Source organism: Nilaparvata lugens, chromosome 5 (genome assembly GCF_014356525.2).
Source record: "Nilaparvata lugens isolate BPH chromosome 5, ASM1435652v1, whole genome shotgun sequence".
NCBI classification, from domain to species: Eukaryota; Metazoa; Arthropoda; class Insecta; order Hemiptera; family Delphacidae; genus Nilaparvata; species Nilaparvata lugens.
This window is the reverse complement of record NC_052508.1, coordinates 47,749,156-47,770,493: the sequence shown is the minus strand read 5'-3', so window position 1 is coordinate 47,770,493 and position 21,338 is coordinate 47,749,156. Positions and strand designations below refer to the sequence as shown.

Sequence of the window (21,338 nt, the reverse complement as noted above, 5' to 3'; positions counted from 1 at the left end):
GTGTGTGTGTGTGGTGTGTGTGTGTGTGTGTGTGTGTGTGTGTGTTGTGTGTGTGTGTGTGTGTGTGTTGTGTGTGTGTGTGTGTGGTGGTGTGTGTGTGTGTGTGGTGTGTGTGTGTGGTGTGTGTGTGTGTGTGTGTGTGTGTGTATGAGTGTATGTGCGTCTGTGTACACGATATCTCATCTCCCAGTTAACGGAATGACTTGAAATTTGGAACGTAAGGTCATTACACTATAAGGATCCGACAAATGCAATCCAAGATGGCGGCTAAAATAGCGAAAATGTTGTCAAAAACAGGGTTTTTTGCGATTTTCTCGAAAACGGCTCCAACGATTTTGATCAAATTTATACCTGGTATAGTCATTGATAAGCTCTATCAACTGCAACAAGTCCTATACCTGTAAAAATTTCAGGAGCTTTGCCACATATATGCAAAGTTTGATTTTAGATTCTCGATTATCAGCCTTCATATACAATTTAAACAAAAAATTCAAGTGGAAAAGATTGAGCATGGAAATCTCTGCAATTAATGTCCAGTAACATTTCCACCTAGAATTGAAAATAAGCTTGAAATCCGAGAAAATGTGATTATTAAATTGCAAACTGTTGGCAACTGTTGGTTCTATTAAATCATTCACTACGAAGAGATAGCAGACCTCGTTCGTTTCCAGCGTTATTGACCTATCACCAGCTGTCTCATATCTTTGAATAGTAGACTTGAGATGCGCGAGTACACTAGCGTCAGGTGATCAATTTTCATAACGGCAAGGAAAGTTGAGTGAGTGCGCCACACCAGATTTTTATAATTGAGATTAAATATTTTGTTAATTGATCATGATTCTTCATTGTTAGAAAACGATCTGGTAACGTTGTAGAGCTGGAAAAGAATAGCAGTATCTGCTATGAAGGATGATAGACAAGGATAGCAACACTAATGCTAATCAAATACTGCCATTATAACGTGCACCTCACTATAGGTAACAGAATTCAGATGGATGGCTGCGGCAAAAGTAATTGGATGTGATGATTCTACAAGCCTTTTTATTTATTTAAAGAACGAATTCATGGAATGATCCGTGTTTTAGCGGTTCAAACCCAGATATGAACATAAGTGTTTAGCCAGCCAAACGTAAGACAGGGCACGAGAACTGTCGATCTCGGCTGATATGCCGGAGAGTCCCATTGGCGGCTAAATTAAGGCTAGGTTGGATCTTATCGTAAGTGATTTCCCACTATCAAAACCCTTTCTAATTAATTATTTAGAAGATGCCCTTCCAACGCCATGCCAATTTTTCATGAAACCGTGAGTTATATACGAGTAATATTATCATCGTGTGTTTGCTTAGGGCAAATTTGCGCATTATCATCATCCAGTAAAAACGAAGTAATGTATCACGTTACGCATTCTATCTTCATTCATACACTCGAATATTAATGACTCCAAGATTATTATTTTTTTAGAGTAAATTAAAACTCCGCAAAGATAGTTGTGATTTGGTTTTCAAAGTGTCAACTTACATCAACGGCCGCCCTATTATAGAGGTATATCTGCTGATTGGTGATGCCAGCATGGGAAGGCGTCAACTTATCCTCGACGACAGGTTCTTGCAACACCCACAGCACTCGGCTTCCTTTTTCGACCAGCTCGTCGATGCTCTGCAATTCAACCATTACGGTTACAATGATAGTTAGCATTATCAATATTAAACACGTTTCTCTCTACAAAATTATCATTGCTACTTTCCAATATTATTAGAATCAAGTAGCTTTAAAAATCAATAGATATATTTAATAACAGATAATAACTACCCCAGTTACCATAATTTAATTTTGGTCAAAATTGGAGTTTACCGGTTAAATCATCTTTAATATAAAGCAACTACTAATAATGTACTTTGTGAGATCGACTGAAATATTGATGTGAAGTTTATTTCTGTACTGGTTATCATGATCTTTGCACGACAAATTTTAGCGTGTTTGGAATTAATTTCCCAAACGGCCCTTTTTCACTGCCTCGTGACTGGACCATTTACCCCTTCCGCAGCATCAAGACGCTACTATGCATAGCAAAAACATTTTTTATGTTTTTGAAACTTGACCAGCTGAGTTTTGCCAGTTATTTGAGTTAAGAACCTGACATGCCGTAATTTTATAATAAGGAAAACAGCTGCAGTCAGGCATGCATAGTTGGCTCATTTCAACTTCCGCCCGCCCCCGCAACGAACAACTAGGGATCTTCTCATTGAACATTATCCGTGGTACTATGAAAACTAATTTCAGTCCTCTACCACGGCTTCCACAGAAAACCAAAATGTTTGAATATTTACCTGAACGAGCATGGTGAGATTAGTACTGTAGTCACGTAAAGCAGCATTGGATTTGTTCGACCTGTTGATTGACCAAGTGCCACTACCAGCTACAATAACCACGGGTGGTGTAGTTTCTTTCTGGAAAAATAAAAAATCAATCCTGAATTAAATTCATCATTCACTTCACGTAAAAAGCTAAATCTTGTGAAGATGCTCACAATGGTATATTACTTTTGCGAGGCTAATGAGCTGAGGGATGATATAATTCAATGCCAGATGGAATGGGAATTAATAATTGGTGCAGTGATAGCACCAGTAAGAAAATTGCAACGGTCCATACCACTAGGCTAATTTATAGCAAGCTCGCTATAGAAAGCTCTTAAAAAAACTTCAAAATGAGATAAAATATGCTTGAAAATCCGATGGAACAACAGATTTACAAAGATTTCCGTCAAAATTTTAGTATATTATAGAAAGAGTTTTTGTCGCAAATATTCATCCATCTTCCTTATATTATCTAATCCATATTTTCATGTTAAGAGGGTATGAAAATTTGCCCATAACAAAAGCTAATCTCACTGAATAAAGTTCCACTTCAACAATTGAGATTATTGAGTTCATATCGAGATTGGAAAAGAGGATAAAATTATACCTGATATGTATACACTCTTCGACAGTGAATATCTTGGTAATGTACTGATAATTGTTACAGTCTGCATGCGGACTACTCTCATGCCAAACTACCTGAGTACACTACCTCAGATACCTGAGTACCTATTGACGAGACATTGAACTAAAAAAACAAGTAAGGCCCAATTGACACAGAACGAACGTCAGACGTTTCACGGACGGAAGTTGCCGTCCAACGTCAGACGTTGCCCCACTATCTGTTGATGAGACATCGAACTACAATATCAAGTGATGTCCAATTCATACAGAACAACGTCGGGCATGGCACGGACGTGGCGGAGGCGTGACGTATTTCCACACCCTCTTAACATGAAAATATGGATTAGATTATAAGCTATAAGAAAGATGGATGAAGTTTCGCGACAATGCACACTAGACGGGCGAAAAGTCTCATTTCAATTCCATTCAACAGTTTTCGTCCGTTCTCATTTCAAACAAGTGGCGAGTAAGTAGCTTGCCTGTTCTAGTATGCCACCAGATACGAGAAAGATGTGTCGCGGGCAAGAAAGAGACCGTCCGTGAAACGTCTGACGTTCGTTCTGTGTCAATTGGGCCTTACTTGTTTTTTCAGTTCGATGTCTCGTCAATAGGTACTCAGGTACCTGAGGTAGTGTACTCAGGTAGTGTGGCATGAGAGTAGTCCTCATGCAGACTGTAACAGTTACCAGAGCATTACCAATATATTCACTGTCAAAGAATGTATACATTTTTGGGGGCTGAAATCAAAAGTGAAATTTAAAATTTTAAATTTTACAGACCCTGAAACTTTGGAAATATTTTTAAAATCTTCAATGATATTATAGGTTTTAAAAATTCTACAATAACAATTTTTAATTAGGATGAGTTTACACACTTACGCGCCACATCTGAAACTTGGACAGCATTTTCGGTCCAACATCTTCGCTATAAACAAATTCGATGGTCAGCTTCAGCTGATAATCGACAAACGTGAAATTTCTGGATGATTTGGCCAGCGACTGGTACTTGTGCTGGGTTTTGGATTCGTGGCCGGTCAAGTGATCCCAGAACGCGGTGTATAGGTCGTGGATCCTCGAGTCACCGACAAACACGAACCGGTTCTGTCGGCCGTAGAATGCCAAGTAACGCATGCATCGACGAGTATCCCTGGAAGAAAAACATCAATATAAATCCAAATTGAAGTCACTTGTAGAAGTACTGGAAATTCGTCTACAATTTTACAAAGTGCCAGTTTTCATGCTCTAAACTTCATTTGGACTGGATTCGATTGATTTATTCATATAGATTAGGCGTCTTGATATTTATTTCTTGGAGAATTTATTCTAGGCCTATCTGTATTTTTATGCAGTACTATGAATATCAAGGGCTAATTTTAGTGATAAAAATAGAACGAATATAGTACCATTTTTCGCATTTATACACATTTTTTTCAAACAAAAACATCATCAAATTATTAAAACTATTAAAAAATTACTGCCATATATATTTCAGGAAAATTATCTGGTGCAAACATAAAATAAACATGTTAGCACCTTAAGATGGGGTAATTTGCTTGCTCGAAATATAAGATGTTTTTTCAATTTTTGAATAATTTGAAGAAGTCTTTAAAAAAAGGAAGGTGTTTTTGATGCGAAAAATAGTACTATACTCGTTCTATTTTTATCACTAAAATTAGCCCTTGATATCCATAATACTGTATAAAAATACAGATAGAATAAATTCTCCAAGAAATAAATATCAAGACGCCTAATCTAAGCAAGAAATGGTACGGTACTATAAAATTATTCCACTATATGCAGTAATTTTTATATGATTTGGAAAAGATTTGATATGATTTTGATTAGTGATGCATCAATGTAAAGCGGTGGGATATAGATTCTGTCACACTTCTTATCAGGACTGAAATGAATTCGATGTTGTAATGCCAATTCACGTCGTTATTTGTGATATAATATTCAAGCATCTAATCGTTCTTAGTTGAATAGACACTGATCAGTCAAGCTGTGGTAAATTTAAATCAAGGCTTACGTTTGACTGTAACGATGCAACATACAACCATACGGCTGCCATTCCATGTCACCCTTGTATCTCCCATCAGAAAGAAGCCATGTACATGAGTCTGTTCCTGAAAAATAAAGAAAACTTCAATTGTGAGGTTGGTAGTGGGCGGTGGGAGGCGTTTCATCATCACCACTTTAGAGACAGGTTTACTTGATACTTGAAGTAGTTATCCGACTGGCAGCGCTAAAAGCGCCGTGGTCGTCATCGGAATAATCAGCTTGTATCCTCAAAATACTCATGAAGTTGATAATTTATCAAGGTCAATATAATCTCCCCAATAGGTGGCTCCTTAAGCATTTCTTGAATGGCCCCAGATTGTTTTTAAAAGGTGATCTAACGTATTGTTGGCCATGTCACAGCCTATCATTTCCTGTTCCAGAGATACATTGTGTACAGATTGCTGCTGTGACGCCATGCAACTGCTTGTCATAATGTACTGCTTCTTTGGAAGAGGGAAATAAGGGCGATCACATTCCTAGATTACTGTAAGGCACTTATCAAGGATATGAGGGTCCATGATGAACGTGAATGACAATTTCCAGATGCTTTTTCCACATCGATCCTATCTTCAAGGTTCAGAAGCTAATTTTGAGGATAATAGGACGCAAACATCCACTCTTCCCTTCAGTACTACTATACTCGGAGCTCAGCATCCTCAGCATCAGACAGATTTACATTCACAGACTTCTAACATTCACCAGAAAGAACCCACAACTCTTCATCAATTTGAATCACGCAGAAGGAACATGGACTTGGCAATTCCCAGGATGACAACATCAGCTGCTCAGAGGTCAGCCACATATTTAGGACCAAAAATTTTCAATAAACTGCCAATAGCTATTAAAGAAACAGTTCCAATCAATTCATTCAAATTGAAAACAAAAAAGTGGCTCCTGTCCAATAGAATTAATCATGGAGAACAATTAGTTCTATGAAAAATTTTCCATACTGTTTCATTCTCATTTTCTTCATTATAATGATTTTTCCCCATGAGTATTACAAATGTTTTTTATATTAAATTTTTATAAAATTTCTACATCTTAGGTTATCAATTTTCTTTTTTGAATTTGTGTATAGAAACGTGGTTTTTATAAACTTCTAATGACTCGCAAAATGTATCTTTATTAGAATTTTCAACTTTTGGCATAAAATCTTAAACAATAGCAAAATTAGTGGCATCCCGACACATATTCATATATAGTGGGAGCCACAATTTCTTAGATCAGCAAGTAATCACCAATTGTATTAATACTTTGTAAACAATTGTACCTTATATGCTTTTTGTAATCATGTATTTTAGAAAGGAATGAAATCCATAAGTCTAGTGTACAACACACGTCTGTATTTCCGTCTTTACACCAGTCATGCTATAAGGAAGTGTAAGCTCGTGAGCAATGGTAGAACTATAAGTAAATAAGTGATATAAATATAGCCTACTCAAGTATTTATCAAATAATCAATATCTTCATATGCCTAAAACTAAACTGTCCTATAACTAAACGTTCTAAAACTAAACTTCTTGTAACTAACTTCCTATAACTAAACTATCCTTGAACGTAACAAAATGTTCTGACAATGTGTAGAATAGATTTTTCTTCAGCCAGAACTCAACTCTAAAAGCAATAAAGTTTCTTCACACTAAAAAGTATTTTCTTTTTAAAGAGTTTTTTCTAGTTGGTTCTGCAGCGTAGCATGTAAATTTCAAGTCTCCTCCTTGTAATATGTGCATAATGATCAGCTCTTAGCATATGACTGTTCTCAGTATTTTTAAAATACAGCAGACTAAAAAGTATTTACTAGTTGAAGACTGTAAGGATGCCTAGTTAAACAAAGATTAATCTACAATGCTCACTGTTTTTTACTTGAAAGTCGTTTTTATCTTTTCACTTGTCATTGGGACTTTTCACTATTTTCATTGATGAAAAATTGTACCTACTGAATTAAATACTACACACTTCACTCAATTTTGATGGCAATGTCACTAATCACTACCTTTACAATAAATTGGCCACTGACTACAGAGAAGTCAAAGCAAGTAACAAATAAGTAAGTAGGTAAGTAAATTGAGTAATATCTCACGGTATTTATATAACTAACAGAATACCTGAGATTAATATAAAGCAAATTACCTATAAGGTGAGAACACAAAAGGTTGAAATGATTATTAATATCATAATAGGAAACTAAAAAAATTGAGTGAACAGAATAGAATCTTAATCTATCAAATAAAACCTTAGTTTTCTTTTCAACATTTTTAATGGTAAAGAAAAAGTTATGATTTGAGCTTACAAATAAGAAAAAAATGGAATAATATTTTAAATTACTTACCATACCGCAAGTGAATTACTCCATGATATAAAATAAAACTTAGAACAAGACCACAAGCAATAAGCTTAGCATTCTTTGAATTAATTTGCTGTATAATTTCAGCAGGTCTCTCGGATTTGGATTCAGCCCACAATAAAGGTTCAGCATCAAATTCGTCGTCTGGCATTTTTATAATAATAATTAAAAACCATTTGTCAAACTTACAAATAAGAAACAATTCAAAGAACACCCTTACGAACCCAACCTCAACAACACAATCACTCACGGCAAAAAATTAAAATGTCCAACAGCTGATGAATAGTGTAGAAGAGTGAAAACAGTAGAGATACTACAACACTGCAACCAATCAATATTGAGCATAATTTATTGTTCTCAACCACAGAATTGTTTTAAATTTTTTTTCCTAAAGCCAATAATAAATATACGTTGAAGAATATTTTTTTATAATAGAAATTGAATCATGAAATTTAGTCATGTTGAATTTATTGTAATATAATATTGAGCGACTGGTCTGCTCTCTACATGAATAGTTCTGATTTACTCAATGAAATTCTTCTGTTTTCTGTTATGATTATCTAAAATTTCTAAAGTCTGAAGTTGTGAAGTGTTTTAGGTTAGATAATACAAAGTGAAAATATAAATTTGTTGTTTCTTGCACATTGATAAATTATGATACTATGTGAAACTTTAATGAATTGTTTCTAGGTCTAAAGAAATGTGAGGCAAACATTTGTATTCTGAAAAAACGGAGTAACAAAAAACATAGGTAGACTAGAGATCACCTCTTGTGTTCAAAATTTATTAGTAGAAAATGTACTTATCCAACGAATGCTAACAGCTCAAAAACTAATGATTCTGTCCGTTTCATTGACATTCCAATCTGGTTTCTTTTAAGAGGATAGGGACTGTGATAAACTTTTGTTTTAAGGCATGATAACCCTCACAAGAAAACTGAAAACAGATGCGGAAGCTCAAAAGAGTGGAAGCACTCCCAATAGACGTGTTTCAGTTCGAGACAAACTTCTAGTAAAAGAGGTAAGCTGTAACCTGGCTGCTGTGCTAAGTATTTATTCCAAAATAGCTTAGTTGTCAAAATTTTGTTTATGAGAAGAGTAACCTATAGGTGCGTTGGAAGCATATTAGGTAGGACTGTGGTTAAAGCACTGCAGGAGGGATAATACAGAATTTGAGAAGATTTCTTTATACTTAAATCTGCATCCTTTTCCCATAATATGGGATCGATGGCGTCAAAAACATAAAATACAATACACAAAAAAACATACATAAGGCATGTTTAGCAAGACAGCATTTCCGGAAAATCATCACTCATATATTCACTAACACTGTAGTACGCCTTGCTTTTCAAGTGCTCGGATACAACTCTCTCGAACGCTCTTGAATCCAACTGTTTTACTCATGTAGGCAGCCTATTGAAGTATCGCAATGCCGAACTCCTGAAGTACACCTGTGATCTCTGAAGGCTTACTCTGGGAATATCAATCAGCTCTCGATGTCTGGTGTTATGTTCATGCACATCAGTCCGAGTCAACATGTACTGCTGGTTCTACTTGACACACATTAGACAGAGAAGTAGGAAGTGGCAGATCACTGTTAAAATACCAAGTCTAACAAAAAGGGGCTTGCAGTGTGCGCAATAATCGCTTGCGGTGATGATTCGGGCAGCCCGTTATTGCAGCTTCAGTATGTCCACAACCTTTGCTGAATGACCCCACATGAGTAGGCCATAGGAAACGTGACAGTGGAAGAGCGCGTGATACACCAGACTAAATACGCCTCAGTCACATGACCCCTCAGTTTCAGCAGCAGAAAACAAATTCTGGACAGTGTTGTGGTCACATGCTGAATATGGCTGGCTCAGTTGAGTTTATTGTCCAGAACAAAACCCAGCAGCTTGACAGGGTCTTGATCACCGGGAAGGTTTCTTGACAAGATGCAGATGACATGCTGGGTCTTGTTTGCATTCAACTGGAATTGGTTTGCCAGGAAGTTGAAGACCGCAGATGTTCAGCTGACATCTCCAACACCTTCTGAAGGTCACGGCCAGATGGCATCAATGATGATGTATCATCCGCAAACAAGAGCGTTGAACCATCACTTTCAAGGTCGTTCATCATAATTATAAATAGGATCGGTCCCAGGAGCGACTCCGTGGCTCACAGGGAGTGGACAGGAAGAAGCTCCACCCAGAGACACCACCTGCTGCCTACCAGCCAGATAGGACTCCAGAATAGATAACGCTGAGTCCACTACACCATAGTAGCGCAGTTTCTCAATCAGGATGCAATGGTCAAAACAATCAAAGGCTCTGCTCAGGTCGCACAAGGTCAGCTCCAGAGACTCTCCATTCTCAAACACCTGTCCAATACGTTCAGCCACTTTATTTACTGCATCCACAGTAGACCTCCCTCTTCGAAAACCAAACTGCATACTCGAAAGAAGGTTTTGTCTTTCAAAGAAGTTCTCAAGCTGGGGCTTGATGACTGCTTCAACCACCTTTCCAAACACTGGAGTCACTGAAATTGGCCTGAAGCTGTTAAGGCTCTGGTGGTCCCCCTTCTTGTGGACAGGAACGGTTTTTGAGGTCTTCAGGAAATCTGGAAAAGCATCAGTTCTCAGGCAGTCGTAGACAGCTGCTGCCAGGGGATCTGAAATAGAATCAATCACCTCCCAAAGCATATAAGCAGACATGCCGTAGATAGCAGGACTCCTGGATGGTTTAAAAGACCGGATTATCCTCTTAAGGGCCATTGGAGTGACTGGACAGAAGACAGAAAGACGAGCGTGTGTGGGTGGTACTCGTGCAGCCAGAAACTCAACTGGATCCTCAGGAACAACAGGCAATGCACTCACTGACTCTATAAAGAAACTGTTGAAAGAGTCAGGACTTGCAAAGTCAAGTTGTCTCCTCGGCATTGATCTATGTGATTTTATCACATCCCATGCAGCCTTGCAACGATTTGGTGCACTCTCAATTTTAGATGCTGTTGCCAACTTTCTAGCTTGCTCAATACTTTTTTTGTAGATGGATTTGGCCCGACGGTTCTTTCTCTGTCATCGCCGTTGCCATGCTCACATATATCTTTTAGGGCAAGCATGATTCCCTTGAGTCTGGCAAGATTATCAGTGTATCACTCAAGATGACTTTTCACACGGCCTGGGCTTTTTTTTGGTCCTTGATTGCGTTGTGGCTTGTCAATTTCCGGAAAAAAGTTGTTAAAATTCTCCCGGAAATACTGGAAAAATGTGACTGTTCTAATAAATAAATAAATAAATAAATAAAAATGTTCCAAACAGGTCATTTGTGTCATGGAGCACAGCCTCCCAGGGGGTGTGCTGGCCAGTGCATCTCTAAAAAGGGTCAGAGCAGCATCATGTATCGGTCTTTTTCTGAAATTATAGTTGGCATGCCAAGACGGTGATACATCATTCACCACAGAAGAGCTGCAATTTTGGAAAGCTGTTACCAGGGCAGAGTGGTAATCACCATGAAGCTCAATCACTTGAGTGCTGCAAACGCCTGGCTGAAAGCTCACAGCAACATTGTCCAAGCAGGCTGCTCCCCTGGTGGGCTCGGTACAAGTGATGTAAAGGCCATAACTTCTCATAAGATCCATAACATATCTTGCTTTTGTGTCATCACCACTTCTACTTTTACAGCACACTACATTGCTTCGTCGGAAACGAATGCTACAAAAGGCTTAAGCCGCCTACACACTCCGACCAAACCTTAGACCAGATTCATTTATACACTCATACCTTACGTTCAAGTATTTAGAGTTTCAAAACATAATAGAGGCTTATAAAACAATAAATTACCTCCGGTTTTGGGTCCTCTTCCTCTCCCACTCTAGATATCAAGCTACACCCAACACTGTATTATGTTGTCACTTATAATTCACCTACTGTTATCTGAATCTTAGTTGTGTAATTTAATTACACATATTGTAATTTATAGTAAATATAATACCATAATTATAACTACTTAGTGAATAATACTGCTTGCAGGAACTGTCCCCCAATCTCAGACGCATAGTCTTACTGGGGGAATTCCACTCAATCAATATGTTCTTTCTACTGTTTATGTAAAATTGTGATTCTTATTTTGTTGAATATCAAATATAAATATGTACATGTATTGTATGCCAAGTGGAAATAAACGAATTGAATTGAATTGAAAAATTGAGACGTCTTGCTGCACTTGCAGCACATTCTACATTCGTAGTTGTGACACCGTGAGAAAAACCAGTGTTGTCTAGGAAAATATAGGTTGTGTGTTGTCTAGGAATAAGGCTTAGTTGTGTGTTGTTAACTGAGGAAAAAAGGCAGAAGAAACGAAAAATATGGGTTAAGGCTTAAGGATTGTAAAAGGTTTACACACTTGAATCTGTTAAAAGAACTGGATACCAGTGATTTTAGAAATGTTTTGAGTATGAACGATCAGTGTGTTACCGAATTACTTAATATGGTTAAGCCTTTCATTGAGAAAAATTACACTGAATTGAACTTAAATGAACTTGAACCACAATCAAAAGTCAGATCGCCCAGAGTCAATGTCACAGAGTGATGACCCTCCATTGCTCCCAGCATGGTTTCATCCAAGCTGCGAACAGCATCTGTGGTAGATCTGCCTAGACGGAAATCAAACTGCTGAGGTGAAAAGAGTGAACTTTCCTCAAAGTAGGCACTGATTTGATTGTACATCACAGCTTCAAAGGTTTTTCCAAACACTGGGATGATTGATATGGGCCTGTAGTTACCCAATTCCTCTGGGTCACCTTTTTTGAAGATTGGGACCGTTGTGTGTGTGTGTGTGTGTGTGTGGGTGTGTGTGTGTAAGTGTGTGTGTATATTAATGTACCCCTTTCGAATTTGCATTATGACTTCTGGATCAGTGATACCACATGTAGTTTAGGTGAACTTTTCAGAACATAATAATATAATACTTCCTAATCCTTTCGATAAAAAACGAAACTCTCAATAATTTGATAGAAGATTTACTTATGATGTGTATTGAAGAAAAAGTATTATAAAAATCATAGTGAGATTCACTTCCGATTGCCAGCATTTGTTTAATGGTAAGCAATGATGAGAAATGCTGACAGTTCTAAGTGAATATCACTATAGGATAAATCATGTGTCATGGACTGTATTATTTTTAATTGTTAGGTGCAAGAAATGGAGCAAATGTTACCAAACACCTGCAAAGTGAAGTTCGACGATCCTCACTGCTTACACGAGTTCTCGCTGATAGTCGCTCCCGATGAAGGTTATTGGCAAGGCGGCAAATTCGTATTCCGTGTCAGCGTTAGTGAAGAATACAATATGGCAGTAAGTTCATTAATGTACATCATGAAAAATATTTCATTTCAATTACCAAAGCCTCCTCTTTACTGGCTAAATTCAGTAACAAGTCAGAATGCTCAGATAACTGAAGATAGACTTGAGATTCAATCAATCAATAATTTTATTCAATTCAACACAATATACATAAAAGAAATCAAAATACAAAAAATCACAAAAATAAATTTCTAATAAAATACAGAAACAGGCTTCATTGTGGGATGTGCTGAAAAGAAAGAAAGGAGGAAAAATACCTATAGTGAGGTCCACGTTATAATGGCAGTGTACGATTGACAATACTGTTGCTGTCCTTTTCTATCATACAACAAAACAGATAGCGCTATCTCTCTCTAGCTTTGCAATGTTGTCAGTTTGCCAGAATATTTTATTTTTACTTTTGACAGTGACTGTACAAAAGTAACTCAGCCGCAATTTTTTTTCTTCATTCTATCAAAATACTTTGGTACACAAGTCGTATAATTGATTTAAAATGTATTTTTGAAACAATGAAATAATTTTTAGACATTACCATATGAGAAACACAAATCAAAATACCTGAAATGACATTTTAAAAGTTGATAACTAACCACCTTGACTTCATCCATGCTTCAGTTAGCCTACACGTTTAGGTTAGACCTACTAGTACCGGTATAAATAATATTAAAAGGTTATTTCAGAATTATTTCTATTTAAATTACTCATTTTAAAAAGGATTTCTATTTTCCTATCATTTTTAAAATAAATTGGAATAGAATACCTATCAAATAACTTAATTTCTTTTGTTTTGAAATTCAGATTGTTGTATCACAGCTTTTTAAATTAGCCGCCATTTCAGATTTGTATAAAAATAAAAATCTGATCTCAGTTATGAAAGCAAATTTTTCAATCAAATTATTGAAAAATATATTTTCTTGATTAATTTGACATTAAATTGATTATTTTATCAAGGAAATGATAATTATTATTAGATCAAATTTAATGGGATGAATTGAGTAACAGCTGTGTACAATCAGTGGCAAAATGGAGAGACTTGGCAACGTTTTTCTCCTATCTTTCTTCACTGCATTATAACGTGGACCTCACTATAGCCAACTATGGTTTTCCATGTAGGCTGGTAGAGGGTATAAAAGTAAGGAATGAAGGGTGAGAGGAGCGGAAAAGGGAATAAGGTAGGAAAAAGAGAGAAAAAATATGAGCAAAAATTGTAAGCGAGTTCACTTTCAACAAAAATGTATCTAAAAGAAATGGCCTTGCAAACAGTAGTTAGAGCGGAAATCTCAAAATTCATACGTCGATATGGAAGAAAAAGGTACTCTAGGTCCAGGTTTTTAATTCTAGTTTAGTTCTTCTACTAATCTTAGAGTCTATGAGTGGTCCTCAGAGATTGAATTGACTATTTTGAATTCTTTCTGTCAATCCTCTTAAACTTAGAATGGATAATTTTTCCAATGCTCTTTACCTTAACAATCATAGTGTTGAAAATATGAAGCTATCTGAATAATTATGATTCTCCTCCAGCCAAGTTCCCTGGAGTAAAAATAACAATAATCTAGCTCAAAGAACATTCATACCATGGATCATTACTAATTCAGGCATTTATGAAAAATTTCTATTTTGAGTAAATCTTTGTAGGCAATTCCATTATTGAAATTCTTTATTCGTTTTCTTATTATTAGTGGGACTTTTATTTTTATAATATACACTACAATTTACAAAGGGGTTTCTTCGAGTAAGCGCAATACAGCCTATACTAGTAGTACTTGACTCAACTTTTCCCTCTTCCTAGTCACAATTCAATCTAGCCTATTTGATTTTGAATCAACTTGTCATTTTCAAAATTGTTGGTCTATAGTCTACTTTTTTACACCCATTTTCGTGTTTAAGAATAATCAAAATTAATTCCACTTCTCCTATATCTACTCATATTATGTAAGAAAAATTAAGATTAGTAATGTATTTTGAGAATGAAATTGTAGAAACACGCATTTAAATTATTTGAATAGATGACTACCTCTTTATCAAATTAATTTGATGAATTTAAAATTTATGAATTTGCATTTTAGTGATGTTTGTATTTCATACTTTCCAGCCTCCCAGCGTAAAGTGTTCAACGAAACTGTGGCACCCGAACATAAGTGAAGAAGGAGACATCTGCCTGAGTCTACTGCGCCAGAACTCGATCGATGGCCTAGGGTGGGCGCCGACGCGCCGTCTCAAAGACCTCATCTGGGGATTGAACTCACTTTTCACGGTAACTGATAACATACAACAATCATTATTTATTATAATGAATTGTGTTATTTTCTAATATTTTTAAAACAGTACTCGTGATTTTGTTGCTTGTTAAACGCGTTTCGTGGCACTGACATCTTCAACGTACAAGAAGTAGCTATAGGAGGTACTAGCTCTGTTCTTGCTCTTCTGTTTCTAGCTACTCCTTTTACGCTGAAGATGTGGCTCAGTGCCACGAAACGCGTCCGACAAGCAACAAAATCGTGAGTACTGTTGTAAACTGTAAGATTGTAAAATTGACTGTAAATAAGATTGTAAAAAGACTATAAAATTGTAACACAATCTATTTCAATTTCAATTCATTTATTGCCAATTTAAGATATTCAAGACATATTACAAACTCTTTATAATATGACATATCATTAAAAAATATAAATAAATAAACATAATTATTCATACTCATATACTTAAATAAAAATAAAATATAAAATCTAGGCATCACCAGCAAAAAGAAATATAATTAATATCAACATTTCAAGTAGGATGAAGACAAAAATAGAGATTCAATTATTATTTCATGACTTTAACACTACCCTGATGTAGTCATATGTCATGAAATAGTGTGTTAATACAGCGAAGTTCAGAATGGATCGAGTATCATGGACACTTACTATCGTCCGAGTCACCTGATCAGTCGTGATGTGGGTGGGTTAAGAAAGCAAGTATCGTCGGGTGAGATCCAGACTCTTGGAGAGTTCTTCGGGTTAATTGCTGGCCGGCCCAGGTGTTGACTAGTCTTGGTCCCTGTGGGCCCTTGTTGTACTCTTAGACCAGTTATAGAATAGACACGCTGGGAAGTCTAGCCTCTGAAGCCAACATCTACTGCCATATCGCCAAATCGTGACGTCATCATCGGATAGAAAACTTTCAGATTGTGTCTATTTCAGAAGGATGTAAATTATTATTGATTAACATTGTAAACTCCCGCTGCGCTCCCGCTGGAATAGACACAATCTTCTATGGAAACAATGTAAACAAACTCTACTGAAAAGTTTTCTATCCGATGCTGACGTCATATGGCAGTAGATGTTGGCTTCATCGACTTTCAGTATGAATAAACAATGGGCCGTGTCTATTCTATAACTGATCTAAGGTTGTACTGGCTATTCTGACCGGTGATGAGATAGCCCTATCTTGGAAATTTCCGCTTCTGGGAAATTAATCAGCTGACATGCAGATCATTTTTTGGTTTCTCGCATATAACTCGAAAACTAAGCATATCACGGAGAAGACTATTCTATACTAAATTAAAGCTTACATAATTTTCTACAATATCGATTTCACTACTTTTTCTTTATCTTGAAGGAAAGGGGGGTGAAATTTTTCAATTTTTTAGCAGTTGATCATTTGACAAATAAAGTTAAAGGGAATGTCTGGAAGCTGGAACACAATTTTTGACTTTGCAGCTCAATTGAGACTAGTTGGGAGGTGAACATGACAAAAGTCACCCAACTCATCGTCTATAGTTTTCGAGGTATCCGCTCTTGATGGTGTGACATGTTTGATAAAAACAATTTTGCCTCCCATGATTTTTTGCAATTTTTGCTCTTATAGATTTTAGGAAAATCGATGGAAAAATACATGCTGATTATGAGTTTGTATAGCATCAAACTATCTTCAATTTTATGTACGATTTTATTTATTTCCCTACGATTGTTGCAGCAGCTTTAGTGTTGAGTGTGAAATCTCCAGTTCTAAATAGATCAATTGACAAAGGAATTTGGAGGGAATGTTTCGAACACAATTTTTGACATTGCAGCTTTGTTGGGACTAGTTAGGTGGTGAACATATCAATAGTGTCCATCCCTACCCCTTGTGCAAAAGGTATGATGGTGGTTTAAAAGTTGAATTTTTTCGGTTTTTTTTGCTTGCACTCTTCTATCTTGGAAACAATGCGTTCAATCGACATGACTAACCATTTAAAAATTAAGCTTGATAAATTTAGCCTACTTCAATTGTTGATCAGTGAACTTTTGTGATATTTCCAACAGTTTCCAAGATATTCGCTAATGAAAATGTAAAATTTTTAAATAAGAGGCTTTTATCCAATTTTTTGCTCTTTCAGAGCTTACTACTCTCCAACAATGCATCGTAAAAGTGAATGCTTATCGTAGATTTGTAGAGAAATAAACTCTCTTTGATTTTATATATTATTTCACTATTTCATGTTTTCCTCTCATTGTTATAGCAGTTTTAATGTGGGAGGTGAAATTTTCAATAATTTTGCAACTAGTGTCAATTTAGAAATTAATTGAACAATAATTCAACTTTATAGAATGAATGAATTAATTATTAATTCATAATTTAGAATCTATTGAACAATAATTTCGAAATAATAACATTAATCTAGCATCAATAACATGTATCATCGAATTTTGATGAATTACTATAAATATTTTTATAAATTTTGTTCATTTTTTCAGGACCTGCTAAACTTTGATGATCCTCTCAATATAGAAGCTGCTGAATTGTATCTTAAAGATCGAGATCAGTTTAGGAATAAAGTCAGGGAATACGTTACTCAATTTGCAAGAAGATGATGCTTCAAATAAAATTCTACACTACCATTAGGTTCTAATATTGAAATACATACTGGAAATGCTAAAAATTAATAATTGATATTTCATAAATATAAGAATATCCGATTTTCTTTCCAAACTGGTTATTGTACTTCTGTTTTCAAGTTGTTTAATAAATTAATGTTTGTGAATACATTTGATTGTTTTATTATTAATTTTTTGACATTGAATTTATTCGATATTTCTGGAAGCTATAATTATTTATTTTTTAGTAATGGCTAATGGCATGTAATTGACTGCGAGCGATTTTTCTCCCCCTTCTCGGAGACACAGGTATTTCCTTGAGAGACGTTCGTGATGCGTCCGAGTTCTGGGCCGGAAAAAATTTATCGACATTACTCTCAGGGCAAAACATGTAGATAATCTGAAGCAGCTTGCACACAGGGACATTAGTAGCGTCAATTAGGCGTCCACTGGCTACTACCACAAATCAGAATGTGAATTTTTGTTACATTTGTGTTCTGGACATTTCCAATTTGCGTTCCCTTAGTAGCTAATGGGCTTAGTATCTCATAAAAAATGTGATTTCAAGGTGCGTGTGATTGAGGATACTATTCAATTTAAAAATTCTTCTTTACTGTAACTAAAAATCTGGTCCGCAATCTTGGATCCGCCATTTTGAATGTAACTTTTTTTTAAATTGGAAGATTGTCATCAATCATTTGATACGTCATTTCGATACGGAATTTCAAGGCGAAATGAATGGTGAAAACCGCACATCGATATCTCAAACCGTTTCAAAGATATTAACATTATTAATCACTACCATCCAAATCAGAAATGAAATAAATAAGTACATTAGTAAACGGGTTGAGATATCGATGTGCGGGTTTCACCATTAATTTTGTATTGAAATCATGTATCACATGACCACCTTCCTATTTAAAAACTTCACATTCCAATGAATGATTACCTGGCAATGTGTGAATTGAGAATAAAGTTGACTTACTAACAGTGACCTCCAACTCATTTATTGAATGTCTTGGTTTTCTTCAGATCTTAATCTAGTGCAACTCATAATCAACTCACACCTGAGTGGTTGATATTTTATTTCTACGTCATGTAGGCCTAGATATGGTAAGATATGACATCACTGCTGATATATTTTGGCAAGCTGAAATTTCATTGATACCGTAGCCTATAGAATTCAATTTTATTTCGTTGACGTGGCAAAGTTTGGAAAGTAATGTCCACTTAACCACGTCGTTAGCAGAAAACACAATTACAGAGATAATAAAAAATCGGAACAAATATGACAATCAAACCTGATAAATTTAAGTCTTAGAAAATAAGTGTTTTCAATAAACTAGATCACTTCACTGCTGAAAATGAGGCAAGCATATACTAAAATAACTAAATAGACAGGCGGCTGAAGGAGGGGTCTCAAGTTGGCTTAGCCCACCCCCAGAAATTTTCGTTAATTTTTTATGCAATGTTATGAAACCAGTTGAATTTTCAAAATTGAAACTTGGATTTATATACAGAGCTTACAGTTCCGTATAGTTTTCCATTGTTTTAGAACTAGAACTTACATGATAAATATTACAACAAACACCAGTGAGAAACCAAGTATTCAAGAGTGTCGCAGGGCATTTCCAATATGATAAGAATAGCAGAAACATGTCGAATTCTCGATAAATTTAAAAATGTTGGGGGTTTAAGCGTTTAAGGTTTTTAAATGACTACATCTCCTAAGTGTTGCCAGTGAATACCTTAATACCTAATACCTTCAGCTTCATCCATTACCCACAATTGTGGGATCGATGGCGTCAAAAAATCAAAACACGTACATACACATGAGAAAAAAAAACTGTAACAGTTCAGATGGCAGTGATCCAGTGCTCATGCTCTCAATAAAAATTCAAATTATCACTCATAAATTCGTTTACACTGTAGTATGCCTTTGCACACAGTAGCTTCCGGACGGTTCTCCTGAAGGCGGCCTCATCCAATTGCTTCACACTATTAGGCAGCTTGTTGTAGAATTTCAGGGCTGAAATCCTGTAACTGGCCTGTGATCGGTGGAGGCGTCTCCTGGGGATATCCAACAGCTCACTGCGCCTGGTGTTGTGGCGGTGGATGTCACTACGGGCAGCTAGAGTATGCTGTATCTTCTTGACATACACCAAGCACAGGAGGATGTAATGGCTGAAGACAGTCAGTACACCAAGGCGAGCAAAGATGGGCTTGCAGTGAAATTCATTATATACCTACAGGGGTAATATTGTCCTCTTATTATTTGAGACTAAAAGGGTATTTCTATATCTTGAGAGACTCATCAGGTATACCAGTTGAAAAATGTCTTTGCATTATCGAAAAAATCATACGAGTATTTTTAGTTTGAAAATGAATTACAAGATTTCGTCTTTCATAATATACTGCATACTTCCATATTCTGGACCAAGTAGCCTACATCTTTAATCCCATAATAGATCTTTTACTCTCTTCCATTTCTATATATATATATATATATATATATATATATATATATATATATATATATATATATATATATATATAGGTAGTTTATTTTTTTAATAACTACTGTATGCCAAGACAAACTACTCAAGCGGAGTGACATACACAGCCACAACACTCGACATGCTGCCAAACTGGAATTACCTCCATGCAGACTGGCGGGGACCTACAGCAGTTTTCCTGCTCAGGCCATTCGACTTTTCAACACACTGCCGAGGGAGGTGCAAGACATGATGGAGTTCTGTGCTGCAGTAAGAAATGGGCTGCTAGATAGGCCTCTGCGTATTCCCTACAGGAGTGGAATGAGGTACAGTACCTCTTTTTGGGGTGGCTGCTTCTCCACTACACGAATAACCATTTTGTGATTATTATTGCTTCTGAAATGACACTGCCAATCTGGAAACCCCAGTCCTAGGCAACGACCTAGGACCTAAGTATCAAGTATACCCCCTCCCCCAAAACATTTATTGCCCCACCCAGAAATATTTGCAGATTTATCAAGCCGCTCATGGCTATTCACTGTGACTGCCTGACTGGAGAAAATTAATGATTCAGATCAGTAAGAATTATTGGAATCAAAGATGAATTTGTTGATTTCATATGAATAATGAATATTATCGATATGAGAAAAACCTTTTTGTAGGTCTAAAAACATTTTGAAGAAATGGGAAAGAAAATAGACAATAGTGGAGAAAAACGGGACAGCAAATAAGTTTTCGCCCCACTTGGATGTAATGAGCTGGTTTACGTGCGTCATATGGAGGCCGAAAGTGATTGTTTTCTGACCAGGCCGGTAAAATTTTTACGGCCCTAGGGCTGTAAAATAACCTTGAAGTCAGCTGATTCTGATTTGATGTGAACATGTTTACAATAGTATATTTCGCACCTAGAGCAGAAAATGAGATTTTTCCAGCTCGAAATCGGTTTTCAAGTCCGAGGCCGTAGGCCGAGGACTAGAAAAGATTGAGAGCTGGAAAAAACATTTTTGCCCGTGGTGCGAACGATATTTTTCGCCACACTACAGGTATTGCTGACAAAATAAATAAAGAATACAAAATAAAGAATACTCGTTAAGCTATCGTACCTATCTCTTGATTTTAGTAGTAGAAGATTTGCAGTCAGGATTTCAGATTCTTTTAAAATTTCACTTGGAATACCACAGTCATCTTCAAGCATTTTTGAAAATTCGGAATGCACTAATCAACAATAAATAATTGAATAAAACTGGTTGCGAAGCGAATTAGTTTGATTCGAAACTGGA

The 21,338-nt window shown here is 36.1% G+C and overlaps 2 protein-coding genes across 2 annotated transcripts; one reads left to right on the top strand and one right to left on the bottom strand.

Moving 5' to 3' along the window:
- Positions 1-1,509: 1,509 nt before the first annotated feature.
- Positions 1,510-7,629, bottom strand: LOC120351630 (N-acetylneuraminate 9-O-acetyltransferase-like). The gene is made up of 5 exons (XM_039429512.1): positions 7,368-7,629; positions 5,007-5,103; positions 3,857-4,124; positions 2,328-2,447; positions 1,510-1,656 (listed from the first exon to the last, which is right to left on the bottom strand). The coding sequence occupies exons 1-5, from the start codon at positions 7,531-7,533 to the stop codon at positions 1,510-1,512; spliced, it is 798 nt and encodes a 265-aa protein (XP_039285446.1). The 5' UTR covers positions 7,534-7,629.
- A 103-nt stretch (positions 7,630-7,732) lies between these two features.
- On the top strand, positions 7,733-17,734 carry LOC111052398 (NEDD8-conjugating enzyme UBE2F). Its single transcript, XM_039428482.1, has 4 exons — positions 7,733-8,402; positions 12,555-12,716; positions 14,818-14,979; positions 17,444-17,734. Exons 1-4 carry the CDS (start codon positions 8,298-8,300, stop codon positions 17,558-17,560), a joined length of 546 nt encoding a protein of 181 aa, XP_039284416.1. The 5' UTR covers positions 7,733-8,297; the 3' UTR covers positions 17,561-17,734.
- The last annotated feature ends 3,604 nt before the right edge of the window (positions 17,735-21,338 follow it).

What these genes read in the sequence shown, in the direction of transcription:
- LOC120351630 (XM_039429512.1), bottom strand. Translation starts at nt 7,533, where the DNA reads ATGCCAGACGACGAATTTGATGCTGAACCTTTATTGTGGGCTGAATCC. An exon ending in CCAAGTTTCAGATGTGGCGC is followed by an intron (nt 2,448 to 3,856) that starts GTAAGTGTGTAA and finishes TTATTTTTCCAG; the next exon opens with AAAGAAACTACACCACCCGT. An exon ending in ATCTCACCATGCTCGTTCAG is followed by an intron (nt 1,657 to 2,327) that starts GTAAATATTCAA and finishes GTTGAATTGCAG; the next exon opens with AGCATCGACGAGCTGGTCGA.
- LOC111052398 (XM_039428482.1), top strand. Translation starts at nt 8,298, where the DNA reads ATGATAACCCTCACAAGAAAACTGAAAACAGATGCGGAAGCTCAAAAG. An exon ending in GTGAAGAATACAATATGGCA is followed by an intron (nt 12,717 to 14,817) that starts GTAAGTTCATTA and finishes CATACTTTCCAG; the next exon opens with CCTCCCAGCGTAAAGTGTTC. An exon ending in GATTGAACTCACTTTTCACG is followed by an intron (nt 14,980 to 17,443) that starts GTAACTGATAAC and finishes TCATTTTTTCAG; the next exon opens with GACCTGCTAAACTTTGATGA.